Below are 18,586 nucleotides of genomic sequence, written 5' to 3' on the forward strand. Positions count from 1 at the left end.
CAATTCCCAGTTAAATCATCCCAGCCAGGGCTTTGTCAAGCCTGACCTTAAAAACCTCTAAGGAAGGAGATTCTACCACCTCCCTAGGTAACGCATTCCGGTGTTTCACCACCCTCTTAGTGAAAAAGTTTTTCCTAATATCCAATCTAAACCTCCCCCACTGCAACTTGAGACCATTACTCCTCGTTCTGTCATCTGCTACCACTGAGAACAGTCTAGAGCCATCCTCTTTGGAACCCCCTTTCAGGTAGTTGAAAGCAGCTATCAAATCCCCCCTCATTCTTCTCTTCTGCAGGCTAAACAATCCCAGCTCCCTCAGCCTCTCCTCATAAGTCATGTGTTCCAGTCCCCTAATCATTTTTGTTGCCCTTCGCTGGACTCTCTCCAATTTATCCACATCCTTCTTGAAGTGTGGGGCCCAAAACTGGACACAGTACTCCAGATGAGGCCTCACCAATGTCGAATAGAGGGGAACGATCACGTCCCTCGATCTGCTCGCTATGCCCCTACTTATACATCCCAAAATGCCATTGGCCTTCTTGGCAACAAGGGCACACTGCTGACTCATATCCAGCTTCTCGTCCACTGTCACCCCTAGGTCCTTTTCCGCAGAACTGCTGCCTAGCCATTCGGTCCCTAGTCTGTAGCTGTGCATTGGGTTCTTCCGTCCTAAGTGCAGGACCCTGCACTTATCCTTATTGAACCTCATCAGATTCCTTTTGGTCCAATCTTCCAATTGGTCTAGGTCCTTCTGTATCCTATCCCTCCCCTCCAGCGTATCTACCACTCCTCCCAGTTTAGTATCATCCGCAAATTTGCTGAGAGTGCAATCCACACCATCCTCCAGATCATTTATGAAGATATTGAATAAAACCGGCCCCAGGACCGACCCTTGGGGCACTCCACTTGATACCGGCTGCCAACTAGACATGGAGCCATTGATCACTACCCGTTGAGCCCGACAATCTAGCCAGCTTTCTACCCACCTTATAGTGCATTCATCCAGCCCATACTTCCTTAACTTGCTGACAAGAATACTATGGGAGACCGTGTCTAATACTTTAGAAGCAGGAAAGTTTCCAGTCCTCTTTTTGTTTAATACAGTCTGTGTTAGAATCATGCTTAGAGATTGCGTCTATTTATAAAGCTACATTGGTTCTATTAATTCCATCATCCACATCTATTGTTTATGTGGATAAAGAGTGGTTTGTAAGTTAGGTACACCGTGGGGGGGGGGGGGTTAATATGGAAGAACAGTGATATGCCACTTATAAAAGTTATGCCTGATATAGTATTATATTTTGGGAATATAACACCAATTTATAAAAAGCATTTTTTTTTCATAAAACAGAAACTGAAGTCAAATCTTCCACTCATTTAGCTTTGCTGGGATTTTATTCCCCTAGAGTTGAAAATGTTTTGGCCACATTGGGTTGGGCTGATTTCAACTCTGGTTCCCAAAAGGTAAGAGGGTAATAAACCATATTAATGACTGCATCTCCCTCAACCCTGGATATAATTTGTTTCTTGAACTAGTACGTGCCTGGCTTCATGACCAATGCTCAGATCCTTTGGTCCCTTGATACTTGGTTGGTGTGAGATCAGAGAGTATTTACTACCAGATTTGAATAAGCAGAGTTCTTTGAAGCTTCTCCGAACTGGTCCCCTGTGTTTCAGATGATTTCATCTGTATTGCTAAAATCCCTTTCTTTCTCTCTGACTGCACCCCCATTCCCCTCACTTGTGAGAGCCCTGAAACTTTAAAAATCACTGACTGGCAGATTGTATACTTCAGCAGCATCTCACAGTAAAGAGTGTTGGAACATATAATAGTGTTCACCATTTCCCATGAAATCACTGAGTCACCTGTTGGCGTGTGGTTATTTTTTGTGTGTAATCGAGCACATATGTATCTGTTAGGGAGGAAGAAATAGTCAAAGCAATAGATATTTCTTCCTACTTACTGTATTATGTTTCAAATTATATATATGTTAGGACCGAGGTGAACCTATAATTAACACCCCTTTTTTCCTCTCTCTCTCGCTCATTACCTCCAGGGGGTTCTGCTATTTTAATTCGGTGGCAATTGCAGCCAAGCTTCTCCAACAGAGACTCAACGTTAGCAAAATCCTTATAGTGGACTGGGTGAGTAAACATTTATTTTCACCAAAGTAACAATGGAAGCTCTGTCAATTCCTCACAGAGGAGAGCCATTATTTATAACTCAGTGAACACAATCTGACTATAGAAGCTCAGAACTGAAATTCACTTTAAAGTGGTTTATATACAATAAACATTTCTTTAAGGGCAACATCAAGATTTAAAGTCACAGCACTAAATTTACCTAATTTTTTCCATTTCCCCCCATCCTCCCCTCCCCCCAATCCTGAAGAAGCTATCAACCCTTCAAAACAAAACCTGTAACACAGATCAGATCCAAACTTCAAGATGGGTGACTGCACCAGGCGCTGGTTGAGATTACTGGGCATGAACATTATGTCCATCCCAACTCTGTTCTCATAAGCTGACAGAGTATTGAAACTGACAGGGTCCCTGACTGGCTTGGCTTGAGCAGCGTTCTGGACAATTTCAGTAACCTGCTTGAGGGATGGTGCAACATTATTCACATTTGGGCAACCCAGCAGCACTAGTGGGTCACTCAACAGAGAAGCTAAAATTTTAACAAACTTGCAATACTCCTTTTTGGAAGTCTGATTGCTTTCTCAGCATCAGGATGTGACTCATTCATCTATCTAAGTTAAAAAAAAATATTCAGGAAAGTTTTCCACTTTGGGTCCATCACTTTTCTCAGAGTTCATTTTACTCTTCTTCCCTTCTCAATGACTTGGTTTTTGTAGCAGAAATTAAAGGACAATTTGGAGAAATGTCCCCTTTTGTAAGCTGTATTAGTCCCTCAGTACCTGGGTGATAGGGGAATTGGCCTGTTTGATTGAGATCATTGTGTTTTGTTTTCTTTGCACTGCTGTTAAATTTCATTCATAGGGGCTCATTCCTGCACAGAGCTTAAATGGGTGTTTGACCTGCAGACAGGCTGCCTGGTCAGACTTATGGTGATTAACATAGCTCCTCCAAGTTCTGTCCAAGAGAACATCCTGTTTTCATTCAGGTGTATAATTGAGGTTAGTTAATTACCCAGTTATGTTGAACTGAAAGGACAGTAGAACCTCAGTTTTACAAACAGCCAGTTGTATTCAAACCTTATTTCATGATGTGGGGGGAGAATCACATAACAAAAGTGGTGCAGATGAAAAACAAGTCGACATCCCTTCATATTCCGATACGGTCAGTACATTGGAGATTTCTTCTTGTCCTTCAAACCACTGTAAAGTAAGCAAGGCAGTGCACCATCCTGCTGCCACTTACGCACCATACCAACTGTGGTTTTGTGAGGTTATTTGTATGAACTCTTCAATTTCATTAACTCCTCAGTCCCCAGCTAACTAGTAAAATAAGGATTGTACTGTATAACAAAGCTAATTTTAGTATTGTGTGAATCCATTTTAGTTTTCAACAAACTGCTTCACTTGGGTTAGAAAGAACCATCCTGATGTTTTTCATCTGGACTGTTACTAGTGTACTAATCCTCCTTATCTAATACAATCTCTGTCCCTGAAGGACGTGCACCATGGGAATGGTACTCAGCAGGCTTTCTACAGTGATCCTAACGTTCTTTATATTTCACTACATCGCTATGATGATGGAAACTTCTTCCCAGGCAGTGGAGCTCCTGATGAGGTAAGAACATAAATAAGCAGGATACCTGCCCTCCATATAATTACTATGATTGGCACCCCAGGATTTTATTGGTAGAATCTGCTGCTGGTCAAGAGTGAGATGCATTGACAAAATTGGGGGGGACTTCCATAGGTCAAGAAGTGAAATGACAGGGCACTATAGGAAAGCTTGTACTGCCCTTGCTCACATGAATGCCTATTAATGCTTCTCTAAGAACCCATTTTTGTGTGTTTCTAAAGTTCTAGCAATACCGTAAAATTTACATTTTGTCGTGGCAAGGAAAAGAGACATCTTGGTAGAGCATCTTATTCAAAGAATCAGGATCAACATGATTAGTCTCTCATAAGTCATTATTGGACAGTTGTTCAAACAGACCCCATTGCTTAACAGACTAAAGTCTTCTCTTCATTGGAGAACACAACTTCATGTGCATTTCCTTCCATCTAACAATGCAAGCTTTTTGTGAGACAAAACAAGAAGAGGGTGCCCATGGTTTTACAATTACTCCATGGGCTCACCAATCCTCTGATCTCCTGGTGCAGGCTTGGGATCCATCTCTTTCTGCTGGCCATGCCCTGTCATTGCTCAGAGGAACAAGTGCTGCATTTAGACCTGCTTTTCCTGCATTCAAAAGCTTGGATATTGGATTTTTAGCTACATGTTCATTAGAACTGTTGGACAATGTCCAAAACATACTCTTAGAATCCCATAAGCCTTCTACAGACAAAGCATATGAATTAGAATGGAAGCATTTTTCTATTTGGACACACGCATTCTATTTGGACACACAGATGGACACACACATTCATCAAGTACTATTTTTTTCATTCTACATTCAGCCTTATCCTTCAAGAAGCTGATCATAGACCTCTCCTTTGAAAGCATACCTGTCATCTATTTCTCCTTTCCATTGTTTATTCTGTTACAAAGGGCCTGTGGCCTTTGTCTTATGGACCCTTTACTGGTTTTCACAAGAAAACAGCTGTCAGGAAAAAGTCAATTTTGTTTTAAAATACCTGTGACGTTAGTTTGCCCATCTTAATCTTAAGCAAGCCAGAAGTCATTCTTTGCACAGAATCCTATAGCACAAAGAAAAGGAGGACTTGTGGCACCTTAGAGACTAACCAATTTATTTGAGCATGAGCTTTCGTGAGCTACAGCTCACTTCATCGGATGCATACTGTGGAAACTGCAGAAGACATTATATACACAGAGACCATGAAACAATACCTCCTCCCACCCCACTCTCCTGCTGGTAATAGCTTATCTAAAGTGATGATCAAGTTTGTGTGTGTGTGTGTGGCTCAACTTGATGATCACGCTAGATAAGCTATTACCAGCAGGAGAGTGGGGTGGGAGGAGGTATTGTTTCATGGTCTCTGTGTATATAATGTCTTCTGCAGTTTCCACAGTATGCATCCGATGAAGTGAGCTGTAGCTCACGAAAGCTCATGCTCAAATAAATTGGTTAGTCTCTAAGGTGCCACAAGTACTCCTTTTCTGTTTGCGAATACAGACTAACACGGCTGTTACTCTGAATCCTATAGCACAGTGGTTCCCAACCTCACTGTTAGCTGACTTCATTACACAAGACCGGATGTTTGATTTACCAGAGTGGGCTAACAGAAAATGTTTGCTGTTAACTCAGATGATTATTTCAATTTGCTTGTAGGTTATTTATCCCTATTGATAAATTCTACACAGAACTGCAAATGAGTTCTGTTTTGGCAGATGTAAATGGAAAGGGGAAAAAAAAGGTCATGAATGAACCAAACTTTGCTGTGTTTAATTTAGGTAATTAGTAAAGTTATCACAAAGACTCCATAGTTTTGACTCATATTGATTTGAACAAAGTAGTTCATTTCTAATGGAGATGCAGTTATAAAAATCTGTATACATGATTCAAAGGGCAATTAAAATATTTTAACTAATTAACTATATTTATTTTGAAATGTTGATAATTTTGAAAATCCATAGAATTTCTTGCCCTGTCAGTTTTACCCTTTCTGTTCTGCAAATGTTGATGTTCCTTCCAGTGTCTAAAGAATATAAAGCACAGCCTTGTTCTAGTACCTTGTTTGTGTATTATAATCATAGCCAATGACCAAACATTTATGCAGCATTTAACTGATGCTGCAGGATGGACAAGGAGTACAAAGTGATAGACTTCTGCTGTACTTATATTCATGCTGAGTCTTTAAAATAATTTAATAATGTAGTGATTGATTTGTCTAAAAATAAATATATGGGATTGGAAGGACATTCACTCTTCACTAGAATATAACTCGTAAAATATGGAGCATAAAGTGGTGCGGTTTCCTGATGTTCTCGCAGGAATATTTACAAAGTACAGTTCTGCCAAACAGAAATTTTAATACAGGAAATAATAGTAGAATATGTATTAAAATTAAACGGATGGATGGACAGACTGTTTTCTAGTAGCTAGTATTTATGGTAAGGCAGCCAAAGAAAAGTTTGAATCCCAGATTCTGCAATTTATTTAAACTGATATAGCAATTTATGTAGTTGTATAGTACATCTAAATTGAATCTCCAGATTGGTTGTATTTAGGTAGCAACAGTATACCAGCACTTCACTTTAGATATGATATAGAAAGGAGATTCACATTTTTCTTCAGATTAATTACCGTAAATGTCATGTGTTTATTTTTCAGCTGTCACCTCTAATAAAGGTACATGCACGCTGTGACAATGTTCACAAATGTGCACATAATGATTCCCATACTACCAATAGCCAGTTAGCTCAATGTAACTATTTGTTGCAAGTCATATTTTCCACCAGCAGAGGGGGCCCTCACTCTGAGTAAACTGCCCTTGTAGCTGAGTGAAGAAAATTCACATAATAAAGCAAGACTACAAAGTACTCTTCTGAGTTTTGTGATAAAGCTGAAGATGAATTATATAAAACTATTCTTTCAGTAGGGCAGTCTGTCCATTTGAAAATGGAAAAGGTGCTGGTATATTAATGATGGGACTACATGCTTAGATAACACGCAGTTGTTGGGCTACCAGTGGTCAGATATTTGTGGGTGCTCACATAGAATTCAGCACTTGTGAGAATATGAAAGCTTTAATAACTGCCTCCATTTGGGGACCCAAAAAGCTCTAGAAAAAAAGAAAGCATCCCAACAATGCATTCTAAATAGATCAATCAGTCAGGAGCAGAGCAAATCGATGGGATTTAAAGAAATGGCTGGCTACAAAGATATATTACCAGCATCAACAGAATGTCCATGAATTTAACACATTATATTTGTCCACTCCTTCATCCCTTTTCTCAGGTCGGCACAGGACCAGGTGTTGGTTTCAATGTTAATATGGCGTTCACTGGTGGCCTCGAACCACCGATGGGAGACACAGAATATTTGACTGCTTTCAGGTAACATTCAAGCCTTCCTTTCACAAAACCCATCTTGGCTGAAATCAGATCTTTCTGCAGTGAAATCTCTTTTCTTTTTAGTAAACTAAAAATAAGATTGCAGTTACTTGAGTGTTCTGTGACTGAAAGCCAATGCAAAGAAAGGAGAGGGGTGTGCCTGCACATAGCAATGGATCTGTGTGAGCAAGGTGCCGAATGACTGGCACTTACTGCTCAGCAAAAGCTGTGCTGGTCTGGTGTACAAAATTACAGTAAGCTTTAATGAATAAGCTCTTCTCTGGTCTCTCTCTCTCTCTGTCTCATCATGAACAAGCCACTCTAGAGGGAGATGGACCCAGAAAGGCTTTTTGCCAAGTCATTCCAAGTAGGAGTTTTGAGATGCCGTTAGAGTTACCGTTGCTGAGACCAATCAAATTTTGGGAGTTTATTCTGGTCCAGTCTGTTCAACTGCCATTCCTTCTCCTGGTGTGGGAGAATTGCTCATGCAGCTCCCACAACACTGGTACTGCAGCACTCCCGCCTCACCCTGCCCATCTCATACAGCTGGAGTTAGCAAGGGGTAGGAGCTGTGTTAGAAGTGTTTTGAGGGATAGGGCATGCGGGCAGCGAGAATGAAGAGTGGGACAGGAAGCACAGGAATGGGAGAATGGAGCAGAGGGGTACCCCATGTGGTCACTATTTCAGGGGTGAGTATCCCATTCTGTAACACTGAGAATTATTCTGCAGTTCTCTTGCTGTTAATATTTGCTTGGCCTTATGCTGGTGACATATTGTTCTCATCTAATATATGCTTTTGGTACTCAGGGTCATGTTAGCACATTCTGAGTTTTCACCTCAGAGTGAATAAGAGCAAAAAATCTGCTCCTTTGATCCTAATCTGTCAGAGGGAGCTGAGTCAGTATGCCATCTGTTGTGTTCATCCCCTTCCATTCAGATAAAGCTAATGCATTCTGACTTCCCTCTGGATTGTGGAGAGAGTTGTTCTCCATAGCCTCACCCCTTGCCAGGTCTGTGGGGAATTTCTTGACTAGTTTAATGCTCTGGGCCTTTATTATGGGTAGTCCCTGGGGACCAACCAAAATTGGGCTACCATTGTCCTAAACATTGTATAAACACAGAGTACAGTCCCTGCCCCAAAGAGCCGACAGTCTTCAAACCCCTTTGAATTGACCAGGTGCAGTCACTGCTCTCCACACAGTGGCTGACACAGGCACACACAACCTTATAATATATTATAAAAATTACTGAGTTTTCCAACTGCCTTTTGTTCTTGGGTCGGAGTTTGTGAGCAGATTCTTCTTTTCCATTCCCATTAGTCCCATCTTCACCCACCACAACAACGCAAGAAACCAGAGAGACATGTGATTCCACATGAATCAGCTGTACTTGTAGGTCAATACCTGGGCCACCCATGAAATGTCTTTTGTAGCTCTATTCCATTGTCACCATAGGAGTACTGTAAGGCTGCATTTTGGTCAGTCTTGCTGCTCTAGTAGCATCAGACAGGCAGGCAGGATAATTGTATCAACACAAGTCCTATGATGCTGCAGGAAGCCACAGCTGCAGACTATTGTCACTAGCTCAGGGTTGTCTGACTTTGAAAATAAGTCTCTCACCACTGCCTTTGGTGTTTATGTAACTATGGGAAGCAGCTCTTTTGTAGAAATATTCTCTTCCATTCATGTTCTCTCTTTAACACAGGAGACTTTCTGGGTCATTCATTTTGCTCTGCTCTTACCGTTTATAAAAGGATTAAGACAGAACAAGGCTGTGCAGTATGGTAGAAAATGACTTTTCAGAGTCTTGACTTTATCATATTGTGGGAAGGGATGCACAGAATACTGGAGCTTTTTCACTTGAGAGAATTTTTGTCCAGTAGCACCTTTCTGGAACTGTATTGAAGATTTACAATAGTGCTTTGTTGAGCTGCAAGGGGAAAGCTCAGGGTAGGCTGATGCTACGTCACTGATGCTTAGTTTAGAGCTTAGTAGAAGTCTGTAGTAATGCACTTTCCCCTTGTGAATGTGGGCAGCATAAAAGGAAAGCATAACAGGTACTGTCAAAACTGTGGAATAACAGGGTGAAATGAGGACAACCAACTTTGACTAAAGTGTTACATAATATACAGGTACGTAGACGACCGTGTGTGAGACAACACAGTCCTTTCTTAATCTTTTTACTAGTTTCTTTCCATGTGAAAATATGTAAAGGTCAGTGATCTGATGTATTTGTAGGTTTCATCTTTCCCAGAGATCATTCTGTCTTCCCCTATTTGCATCTTGTTGATGTGGTTTTCTGACTTCAAGTCAGGTTTAATGGACTTCTGGCAAATGTCTGCATAATTTAGGGCGATATAAACATGCAAAGTATGAGATGCAAATATCTGGACATTTTTGAAAATACACAGATGGAATATCAGCTTCATGAGGTTCCATTGCATCTTTTCAATCGAGTGGAACCAGGAACATTATTTCCTTTATTCATTGTGTGCACATTTTTATCTCCTAAAAATATTAATGTATTTTACTAACAAATAGAGATTTAACTCAATAGATTTTTAAAAGATTACAAATAATTTATATAATTTACAATAATATATAATTAAGTAACTGTCATTTATCTTCCCATTTTCCTCTACTTACAAGAAAACAATGGTGTTATACTATTGTGCAAAGTGGAAGTCTTTTTATCCTAGCACTAAACAAGACTGATCTTTTCATCCTAGGAAAAACCTGTAGCCCAGAGCTGAATGGCAAATTGCTATTACATTTTAATTGAATTTCAAGGCTACTGGAAAATTGTTCAGAAATCTTCAAAAAAAGAACATACCCAACCATTGCCTAATTGATGCCGACACTTATTGACCAGAAAATACAACTATTCAGGGTACATACACCAAACATGGTCTTGGCCATCATTTTGCAAGTGCTGTTGGAAGAAAAGTTCCTTGCCTGACCAATCTTATACATAGTAACGCCAGCCATATACACACATGCACACACCTTCAGCATATAAGTTAAATTGGAAACCTTTTTAATCTTATGCCAAGTTTGTTCATGATAATACATTATCAAGTGACCTTTTTAAATCTTATCCAGCTTCTTTGAAAAACATTTTCCTGAATCTTTTTTTATTGATTTTAATGTAAAATAATGCTTTGAAGTTTAAAATTTATAGTCCCCTGAAAGTTAGACAAGAGAAGGGAATGGGTCATATATCCTTGTGTGTGTGTGTGAGCCCCATGAGACAATACATGCCTTGAAGGCAGCACCTTGTTATTCCGACCCATCGAATGCCACGTTGCATTTGCAGGGGATCAAACCTAAGATGAAAAAAAGATAAGAAAATTGGCCCTAATGAAATCCAGAAGCAGCAGGCACTTTCACCATGAACTTGGAAACTCACAGCGGAGAACTGAACTTTAATTCAAACCAGTCCAAATGCCAAACTGTGAAGCTTTGAAGTCTGTAGAGGAATCAGTGGAAATCCTTTGAGCTAGGCTGAGATATTGGTACACTATTTTTTCTACATTAACTCCTACGATTCTTGACTACACCGTGTTAAGAATAGAAATGTATTTCTATGTAAAAACACGAGGAAGAAAAATGTGCCCAGGTTTGATAAAAGCGTGCGTTCGAATGAGGAAGTAATTGGGATAGTTGGCATCATAAAGGAATCTCCTTGTGATAAACCCAATAGCTGCATATTAAATCCCTAGTTTTCTTGAGGTTCAAAAAGCATTTCAAATAGTACCATTTTCCTAGTTCCAAAGGGAGATTAATAATTTAGGGTTAGGGTTTTCTATTGATCATTATACAAATAACCTTAAAATAAACCAACATGTTTGAGCTAGAAGTTTGTGTTAGAGGAAGAGCCAAGACATCTTAATACCTTGGGAAGTGGAAATAATTGTGTTTGAGTTGTTTCAAAAGCAAGAGTTAAAAATGGCAGAACTGTTTTATCCATTTGTACTATCCATAACTGAAGGCTGAAATCACAGACTGTTTAGAACATGAGTAGTTTCCACTTTGTTCTGAAGTTGGGGTGACATCCTTATTGATAAATTTTGAAAGAGATCACTTCAACCACCAATGGACATTCCGTATGACAAAACTGATTTGGTATTTCTCTGAGTGCTTGGCACTGTTCCATGGTTTTGTAACAATGGGTATGCTTGCTTAAAACAGTATATAACATTATAATCTAGCTAACCATGTACTGCACTAACATTCCACAGCTGAATTCACCACCAAAGTATTTGTCCAATACAGATTTCATAGATTATGAGGAAATGTATTAAACTCTAATGTATAAAATGTATGGCATATAATTAAAAGAATTCCTTAAATTATCAAAATGTTATTGGAATCCATTGTTGTTGTTACATAGTTATAGAAACAAACTTTTGTAAAGTTCAGTCAGTAGTTTTACCAGTGTCTGTTGTTTCCTAACTTGTTTTATAAGAGGAAATAATGTTCCTGTTCCTTAAACTCTCATAACATTTTAAAAGGTTATGTTTAATTACGGGACACAAACCTGGCAAGGAAAACCTTAGTAAAAATGTGAAGATTGTGTTCAGGTCCTTATTACAAGGATAGAACAATTACCATTAATACATGAAATAAGGTTTTTCTAGCACATGTTGTAATTCACTGTAAGAATGTATCCCCAATGGAGCGCTAGCAGTTGTGTTGTCTTGTCTTTGGTTTACCTTGGCTACGTGACAGTGATCTCCTGGAGCATTAATATTCTATGTATAATTTTGTTTTAATGTTATTCACCTTTTAATTTAAATTATAAGTCAAATGAGTATTGTTTGTTGGAAGATTCTCCTTGTTCTAGGTTTCTTAAAGACTCACGTACATATAGAAAACTAGGTTTTTTAAAATCATCTATTTATGCAAAAAATGTATATGAGAGGTATGCAGAACTGTACTTCTTGCATTTGGTTTGGTTTTGTTCTAAAACTTTTTCCATAGAAATGTCATCTTTATATTTTAAATTTTATGTGCTCTGTGTACTTACTTCTTAGCTAAATTCCGAAGTCTATTTGGCATAATAAATTACTGTAGAGATGATTACTGCTATAAATGGAGGGCATGATTTCCAGGGAGAGTTTAGCAGCAGGTATAGATGATGTTTTGTTATAGGATGCCAACAGTAGGGGAAATGTTTCTAAATAAAATAAAATGATATGCATCATTTTCCAGCAGGCATCAATAGCCCTAAAGATTTTAGCATTGTTCACCAGTTAGAAAATGTAAGTGTTCTTTTCAGTGAATTGTACAGTATTATACATTGTGCTTTAATTTATGAGGTGAGTGCTAATAGGTTAAAAAAGTTGCAGAAGTAGATAGATTAAATCAATTAAAGAAATTATCAAAATTTCAAATTAAACAATAGTGAAATCATTAATTGAAGATTTACTACAGTGAATTTTAACTGCTGCATAACTGTTCAGCTTATTTGTGATTGTTTTAAGATTAACTGAAAAGGTTTAAGAAAGAAAAGTGTTGCTTAAAAAGTGTAATTAGTGCTTGTAATTTATATAATCCACAACATTTGAAAAAAAATACTTAAGGTTCTAAGCAATCTGGGTTGCAATCCTCTAGGTTCTTCTGACAATCCCAGCGACCACCACACACACAGAGCCCATTCCATATAAAACTGCTGGTTTTATTCCCCTACCTTTCTGTCTATGGCCTTTGCAAAATGCACCTGTCATCACAGTATCAAGGAATCACTTCTGATTTCTCCAGCATTTTCTTTTGGGGTTCACGCTCAATCTTAGACAAAAGAGTATTTTCCCCCATGTACTTAATTTCCCGAAAAGAGCAAGTATGTTGGGTGCATCTGACAAAATGTTGTCAACAAGTAAAGCATTAGAAATGCAGCTCAGTTGCTCTGTTGCTTTTGTTCAAACCTTAAAAAAGGTTCACAGACAAAACTTTAGCCTAAGGAATTTTTTGAGAGCATTATTGGGGAGTTAAAATAAGAGGTTAGAATGCAATGGGTGTTTAAACAGAGGGTAGCTGGGACCAAGCCTCACAGGAAGGGTAGACAGACTCTCAATTTCTAAAAACAGCAGTGTGGACACTGCAGCTTGGGCAGTGGCTCAGGTTCCCCCTGGGTCCGAGCTCACCTGGCTAGCCAAGTCCCACCAGAGCTACAACATCCACACTGCTATTCTTTCGCACTCCAGCTCGATTCCCGTTAGCATGAGTCTGTCTACCTGGGCTGAGAGGCTCTCCCAGCTGCAGTGTAGACATACCCATAGAGTACACTTAGTACAGTCCAAAATCATGTGGATGGTGCCATAGGCCCCAATCCTGCAGTCAGATCAATGTGGATGGAGACCGGTGCCCTTGCTGGGACATGCTGGCATATGCTTGCTTAGATCCAGTTGTAGCACCAGAGCAATATTTTAGACCTCTTGTTTGTCACGCCAGTCACGTCTGGTTTGTGAACTTTTGGAGCAGAGATTCTGTCTTCCTAATGTGTTTATCCAGCAGGTAGTGCAATGGGGCTCAATCCTGTTGGAGTCTTGGGGCACTACTGTAATGAAGGGAGTAATGCATTTAAAAACAGCTGACCTAAGGCTTGGGCTAGAGTTTTGGACCTGAGACATGAAGCAAGGAAAGGATTCAAGTCTGGATTACAGTGCACTAAAATCTCATGCGCTGGATTCATGGAATTTTGCACAGGTTTGATCAGGCATTGTTAGCTTAGGGTTCTCTGATTATTTCATAGATTCATAGATACTAAGGTCAGAAGGGACCATTATGATCATCTAGTCTGACCTCCTGCACAACGCAGGCCACAGAATTTCACCCACCCACTCCAGCAAAAAACCTCTCACCTATGTCTGAGCTATTGAAGTTCTCAAATCGTGGTTTAAAGACTTCAAGGAGCAGAGAATCCTCCAGCAAGTGACCCGTGCCCCATGCTACAGAGGAAGGTGAAAAACCTCCAGGGCCTCTTCCAATCTGCCCTGTAGGAAAATTCCTTCCCGACCGCAAATATGGCGATCAGCTAAACCCTGAGCATATGGGCAAGATTCACCAGCCAGATACTACAGAAAATGCTTTCCTGGGTAACTCAGATCCCACCCCATCTAACATCCCATCACAGGCCATTTGGCCTATTTACCATGAATATTTAATTACCAAAACCATGTTATCCCATCATACCATCTCCTCCATAAACTTATCGAGTTTAATCTTAAAGCCAGATAGATCTTTTGCCCCCACTGCTTCCCTTGGAAGGCTGTTCCAAAACTTCACTCCTTTGATGGTGAGAAACCTTCGTCTAATTTCAAGTCTAAACTTCCTGGTGGCCAGTTTATATCCATTTGTTCTTGTGTCCACATTAGTACTGAGTTTAAATAATTCCTCTCCCTCTCCAGTATTTATCCCTCTGACATATTTATAGAGAGCAATCATATCTCCCCTCAACCTTCTTTTGGTTAGGCTAAACAAACCAAGCTCCTTGAGTCTCCTTTCCTAAGACAAGTTTTCCATTCCTTGGATCATCCTATTTAAATCACCTTGGGCTTTTTGCATGAGATTTCAGCTGCATCTGAGTGGGAAATCTACCCACTCTAAATTTTGGATCAGCCTAGAACCAAAATTGGAGTGGGAGGGAGGCTTAGATCCTAGGATTTGCATCTGAACCCTGCCTTCAGATTTGACAGGTAGTTCAAACTCATAGTTGTGTTTCTGGCCCAATTCTAATTACACTGATTGCCCTGGCCAGGTCATCTGCAGCTCAAATTTCTCAGGCTTTTGAGGGCTTAATCATCATCTGAAATGTTATTTCAAATATTGAGCAACGCTAATTACATTTTAAAACACTTACATATATGCAGTAGTAGCATTAAAAATCTTACATTTGCCAACCATTACAATACTGTTACAAGAAATCTCCTTTTTTAAATAAAGGGAGAAACTGGGGATCTCAGATACCTGTGTGTGATTGGCAAATACTGACGTTTTAAGGGTAACCACGGTGCGTCCTCTTTTCGATGTGTTCGAATAAGTTTCACGTTCTTAATTTTCAACAAACTCTTAGCAGTTCATATGGGTGTATGTATTTTTCATGCCACTAGAGGGTATCTTTTAACTTCTGTCTGGTCTGCATGTGATTGCTGAATGCCACTGTTGATGTGAGTAAGTTGTGTGTATTGCTCACCTGATATTAGCTGCTATTTCATATTACTCCAGTATGCTAATATTTGGAAATCAACAGGGTGTAGTATTCAGTGATGCATAAAAAAGAAAATAATTGTCAATCATTGGTCATATCAACTGTTTGTATTGGCTTGTTCAAAACTATAATATTACACAATTCAAAGTTGATTTTGGTTTTCACTTTAATTGGAGTTGGGGTGATACCACACAGCAGGAACAGATACTAGCAACTCTCAAAATATAATAACCTAGCTCTGAAAAAATCTGATGAGTTTAGCAGTTTTCCTTTGGCTAGAAACTAAATAGCTCAGCAGTACTTCAAAGCATAGAAAAAAAACTTAGCCACATGCACTTGCTTCGAAACTGCTGCTTAAGTTCTTTGTGAATGAGGTGGTTTTTACTTAGAATGTCTGTGGGTTTCAGTAAAAAGATTTTCTTGGCTTTAAAGTCATAAGCAAAAAGTCCTACTAAGGCTTTATTAAATAATAATGTGTGTGGAGGAAAAGTTTACACGGCAATAAATACATTGAGGAAAAAAATAAAATCTGGTCTTTCTGGAGTTATGACCGCCGTTAAAAGCCCTCTGCAGTACAGCAAACTGCAATCGCTTAAATTAGAACTTTGACCCACAACCACTGCAAAAAAAATTGTTTTTTCTGACAGAGTAAGGAGGGTGAAGTAGTTTCTTCTATATGTCTTTATAACAGTGCTGATGGACCACCAGTAATAAATGTAGGAGCTCCTTAGATTACCGTGGCAGTCTTATGTGAGGAAATGAAACCAAAAGACTTTTGTCAGACCACACACTACTCAGTTTTTTTCTTTCACCATTCTGAAACTTTTTATCTTTCCCTGTGCAAGAATGTCACATGTTGTTCACCTTTAGTGACCAAACCAGGGAGAGGAGCTTGGCCGATGGAGACTCCTGTGACTGTGGGGCCTATTTCCGATCCTCTGTCCGTTCACGCATCTGGGCAGAGTTCCTCTGGGCAGTGTCCACTGACTCCTTGCCTTCGAGGAGCAGTGGGCACTGTCCAGGGTTCTCTGCTCGGTGTCCCTGTCAGGCTCCCTTTGTTTGACCCTTTGACCGCACTCCTGTTCCTGTTATTCTATTAGGTGTCCCCCGAAATCACTTGGCTTCCAGGTCCTGTGGATCCCCCCATCAGGCTGGGGCGGACGGGACCCTTCTGCCCGCCCACTTCCTGGATCCCAGTAGGACCATCCCCAGTTTTAGCTGGTATACATTGGGATTCCCTTTGACATGGCAGACATTATTTAAAGACCTATGAAAATTGGCATTTGACATCAGTTCATTGTGCTAGCTTGCAGTATATACTGCTAATACAGTAATATCTTAAAAAGCTTTAAGGAAACCAATATAAGTGCATATATATGATCACCGGTCCCTTTGTGTGCATATTTTGAAGAGAGGGTTAACATTTATTTTACACAAAATGTAAAATCACATGCTTGGCTATTAAGGGTTTTCCTAATTAGGAGAGAGAGTTAGAAACTGGAAATAGAGTACTGCCATCTCCAGTTTAATTGACATAAGACTTCAGAAAGGTGGAATTTCATTACCCAGTTTCCTCTAGTCATTCCAGGAGTGTCCTGGATTCTTTAATCATCATAGTAATCGTTACATCTCGTCAGAAAACAGGAGCAGGCACTGGAAAATCCTATTTTATAGGGAATGTAGGTTTTATGTATCCTATCCATCCTTTTATGTATCCTTCCTACCATTCATGTCACTTACCAGTGACGCTGTGGATGAGTGCAATCACTCGAGACAGTTTTGTGAGTGTGTGTCTGCTCATTTACTGTACACCGAATACAAAGTGAGTGTACTATCGAACTGTACCATTTACGAAGGCATTCATCCAAGAATACTTTCTGGAAGCTTTCCTAGTCACAGGATTTTGTGGGTCTGTAACATTTTTATTGAGGCAGCTTTGGTTCTCTGTTTTAAAACTTTAAATGGGATATTTTCAGTTCTGCAATGCCTTTAATAGTGAGCTTGGCATAAATTGCAATTTTTTATTCCCTATTCAGCAGCTCATTTTGCCTAGTTCGCATCATGACATCTGAATTTTTTTTTCAATCTAGAGTATATTTTGAGTAGGAACTAAGGTTGGGTAGTTTTTTAGGGGGCAGGAAAAAAGATAAACCAATATGATGATACCTTTCTACGGAATACAACACTGAGATTAGTGTGTGTCGACACCTACTTGCACATAAAATATTTTCCATATTCCATTTTAGTTTTATTTCTTGTTCCTCTCGGACATTGTACCACCTTAAAATGGATTGAGTTGCTTTGTGTCTGTATATAAAAGTAGGTAAAAGACATATTTTTTTTTAATTTCAGCAATATTAAAGCTTCCTTTTGGTCTATCCATGTATTAGCCACTTTACTCTATTACTAGTTGAGTGGCGAGTTCCATAAAGGGAAAAATTGACATTGTGGTTTTCCTCCATCCCAGCCACACACAGCTCTGCACTCAATAGTCCTTGTTGCATGCCAGCCTTTAATTATGGTTAATGAAGCTGTAGGATGGAAAAAATAAGTGCCTTTGCAAATACTGGAGAAGCATCATTGCTGTATCTAGGGAGACAAATGCCACGCAGTGAGGTTATTAAATTATGGCTTTTTCAGTTAGTTTCTGCCAGCTTACCCTATCCTTTCCCCTTCTGTCCCTCTCCACATCTCTAACTTCACCTCCAGTACACAAAGAACAAAAGATTTGAGATGACCAAACAAAGAGTCAGTCACGCCTGGAAATCTAAACTTTATTGCATGGTGGGCTATTTCCGTATTTGGATTGTTATACTATTAGTGGTTGAAATAATCAACCCCACTGAATAAGCAACATTACAAACAAGCTTTGACTTTAAAATAGAACTGCATGATATAACATACCAGTGTGCTCTGTTAACCAGTTCCTAGTGTTCTCATCGTGTGAGAAGAGAAAAGGGGATGTGACCTTAGCCAACTTCAAAAATAGTGCAATTTATAATCGTTTGCTCAAGGTGATCTCAATGTTCCTCAGTTCATTGAAGAGCCAGACAAAGTAATCAGTCTGCCATTGTTACATTTTTGTTGCAGAACGGTAGTAATGCCAATTGCCAATGAATTTGCCCCAGATGTTGTGCTGGTGTCATCTGGTTTTGATGCAGTGGAAGGCCATCCTACGCCTCTTGGAGGATATAATCTATCAGCAAAATGTAAGTTGCAGCTTTTC

General features: G+C 39.5%; 1 protein-coding gene across 9 annotated transcripts in view; it reads left to right on the forward strand.

Annotated features, from left to right (window-relative positions):
• Positions 1–18,586, forward strand: part of HDAC4 (histone deacetylase 4) — a 469,205-nt gene that overhangs the window by 427,731 nt on the left and 22,888 nt on the right. For all 9 annotated transcript variants that reach the window (XM_073306830.1, XM_073306829.1, XM_073306834.1 and 6 more), the window contains 4 exons: positions 2,058–2,145; positions 3,637–3,756; positions 7,058–7,155; positions 18,451–18,569. In XM_073306830.1, the coding sequence (XP_073162931.1) occupies positions 2,058–2,145; positions 3,637–3,756; positions 7,058–7,155; positions 18,451–18,569 (425 nt within the window). The remainder of the gene's footprint in view (positions 1–2,057; positions 2,146–3,636; positions 3,757–7,057; positions 7,156–18,450; positions 18,570–18,586) is intronic.

This window comes from Lepidochelys kempii, chromosome 11 (genome assembly GCF_965140265.1).
Source record: "Lepidochelys kempii isolate rLepKem1 chromosome 11, rLepKem1.hap2, whole genome shotgun sequence".
Lineage (NCBI taxonomy): Eukaryota > Metazoa > Chordata > Testudines > Cheloniidae > Lepidochelys > Lepidochelys kempii.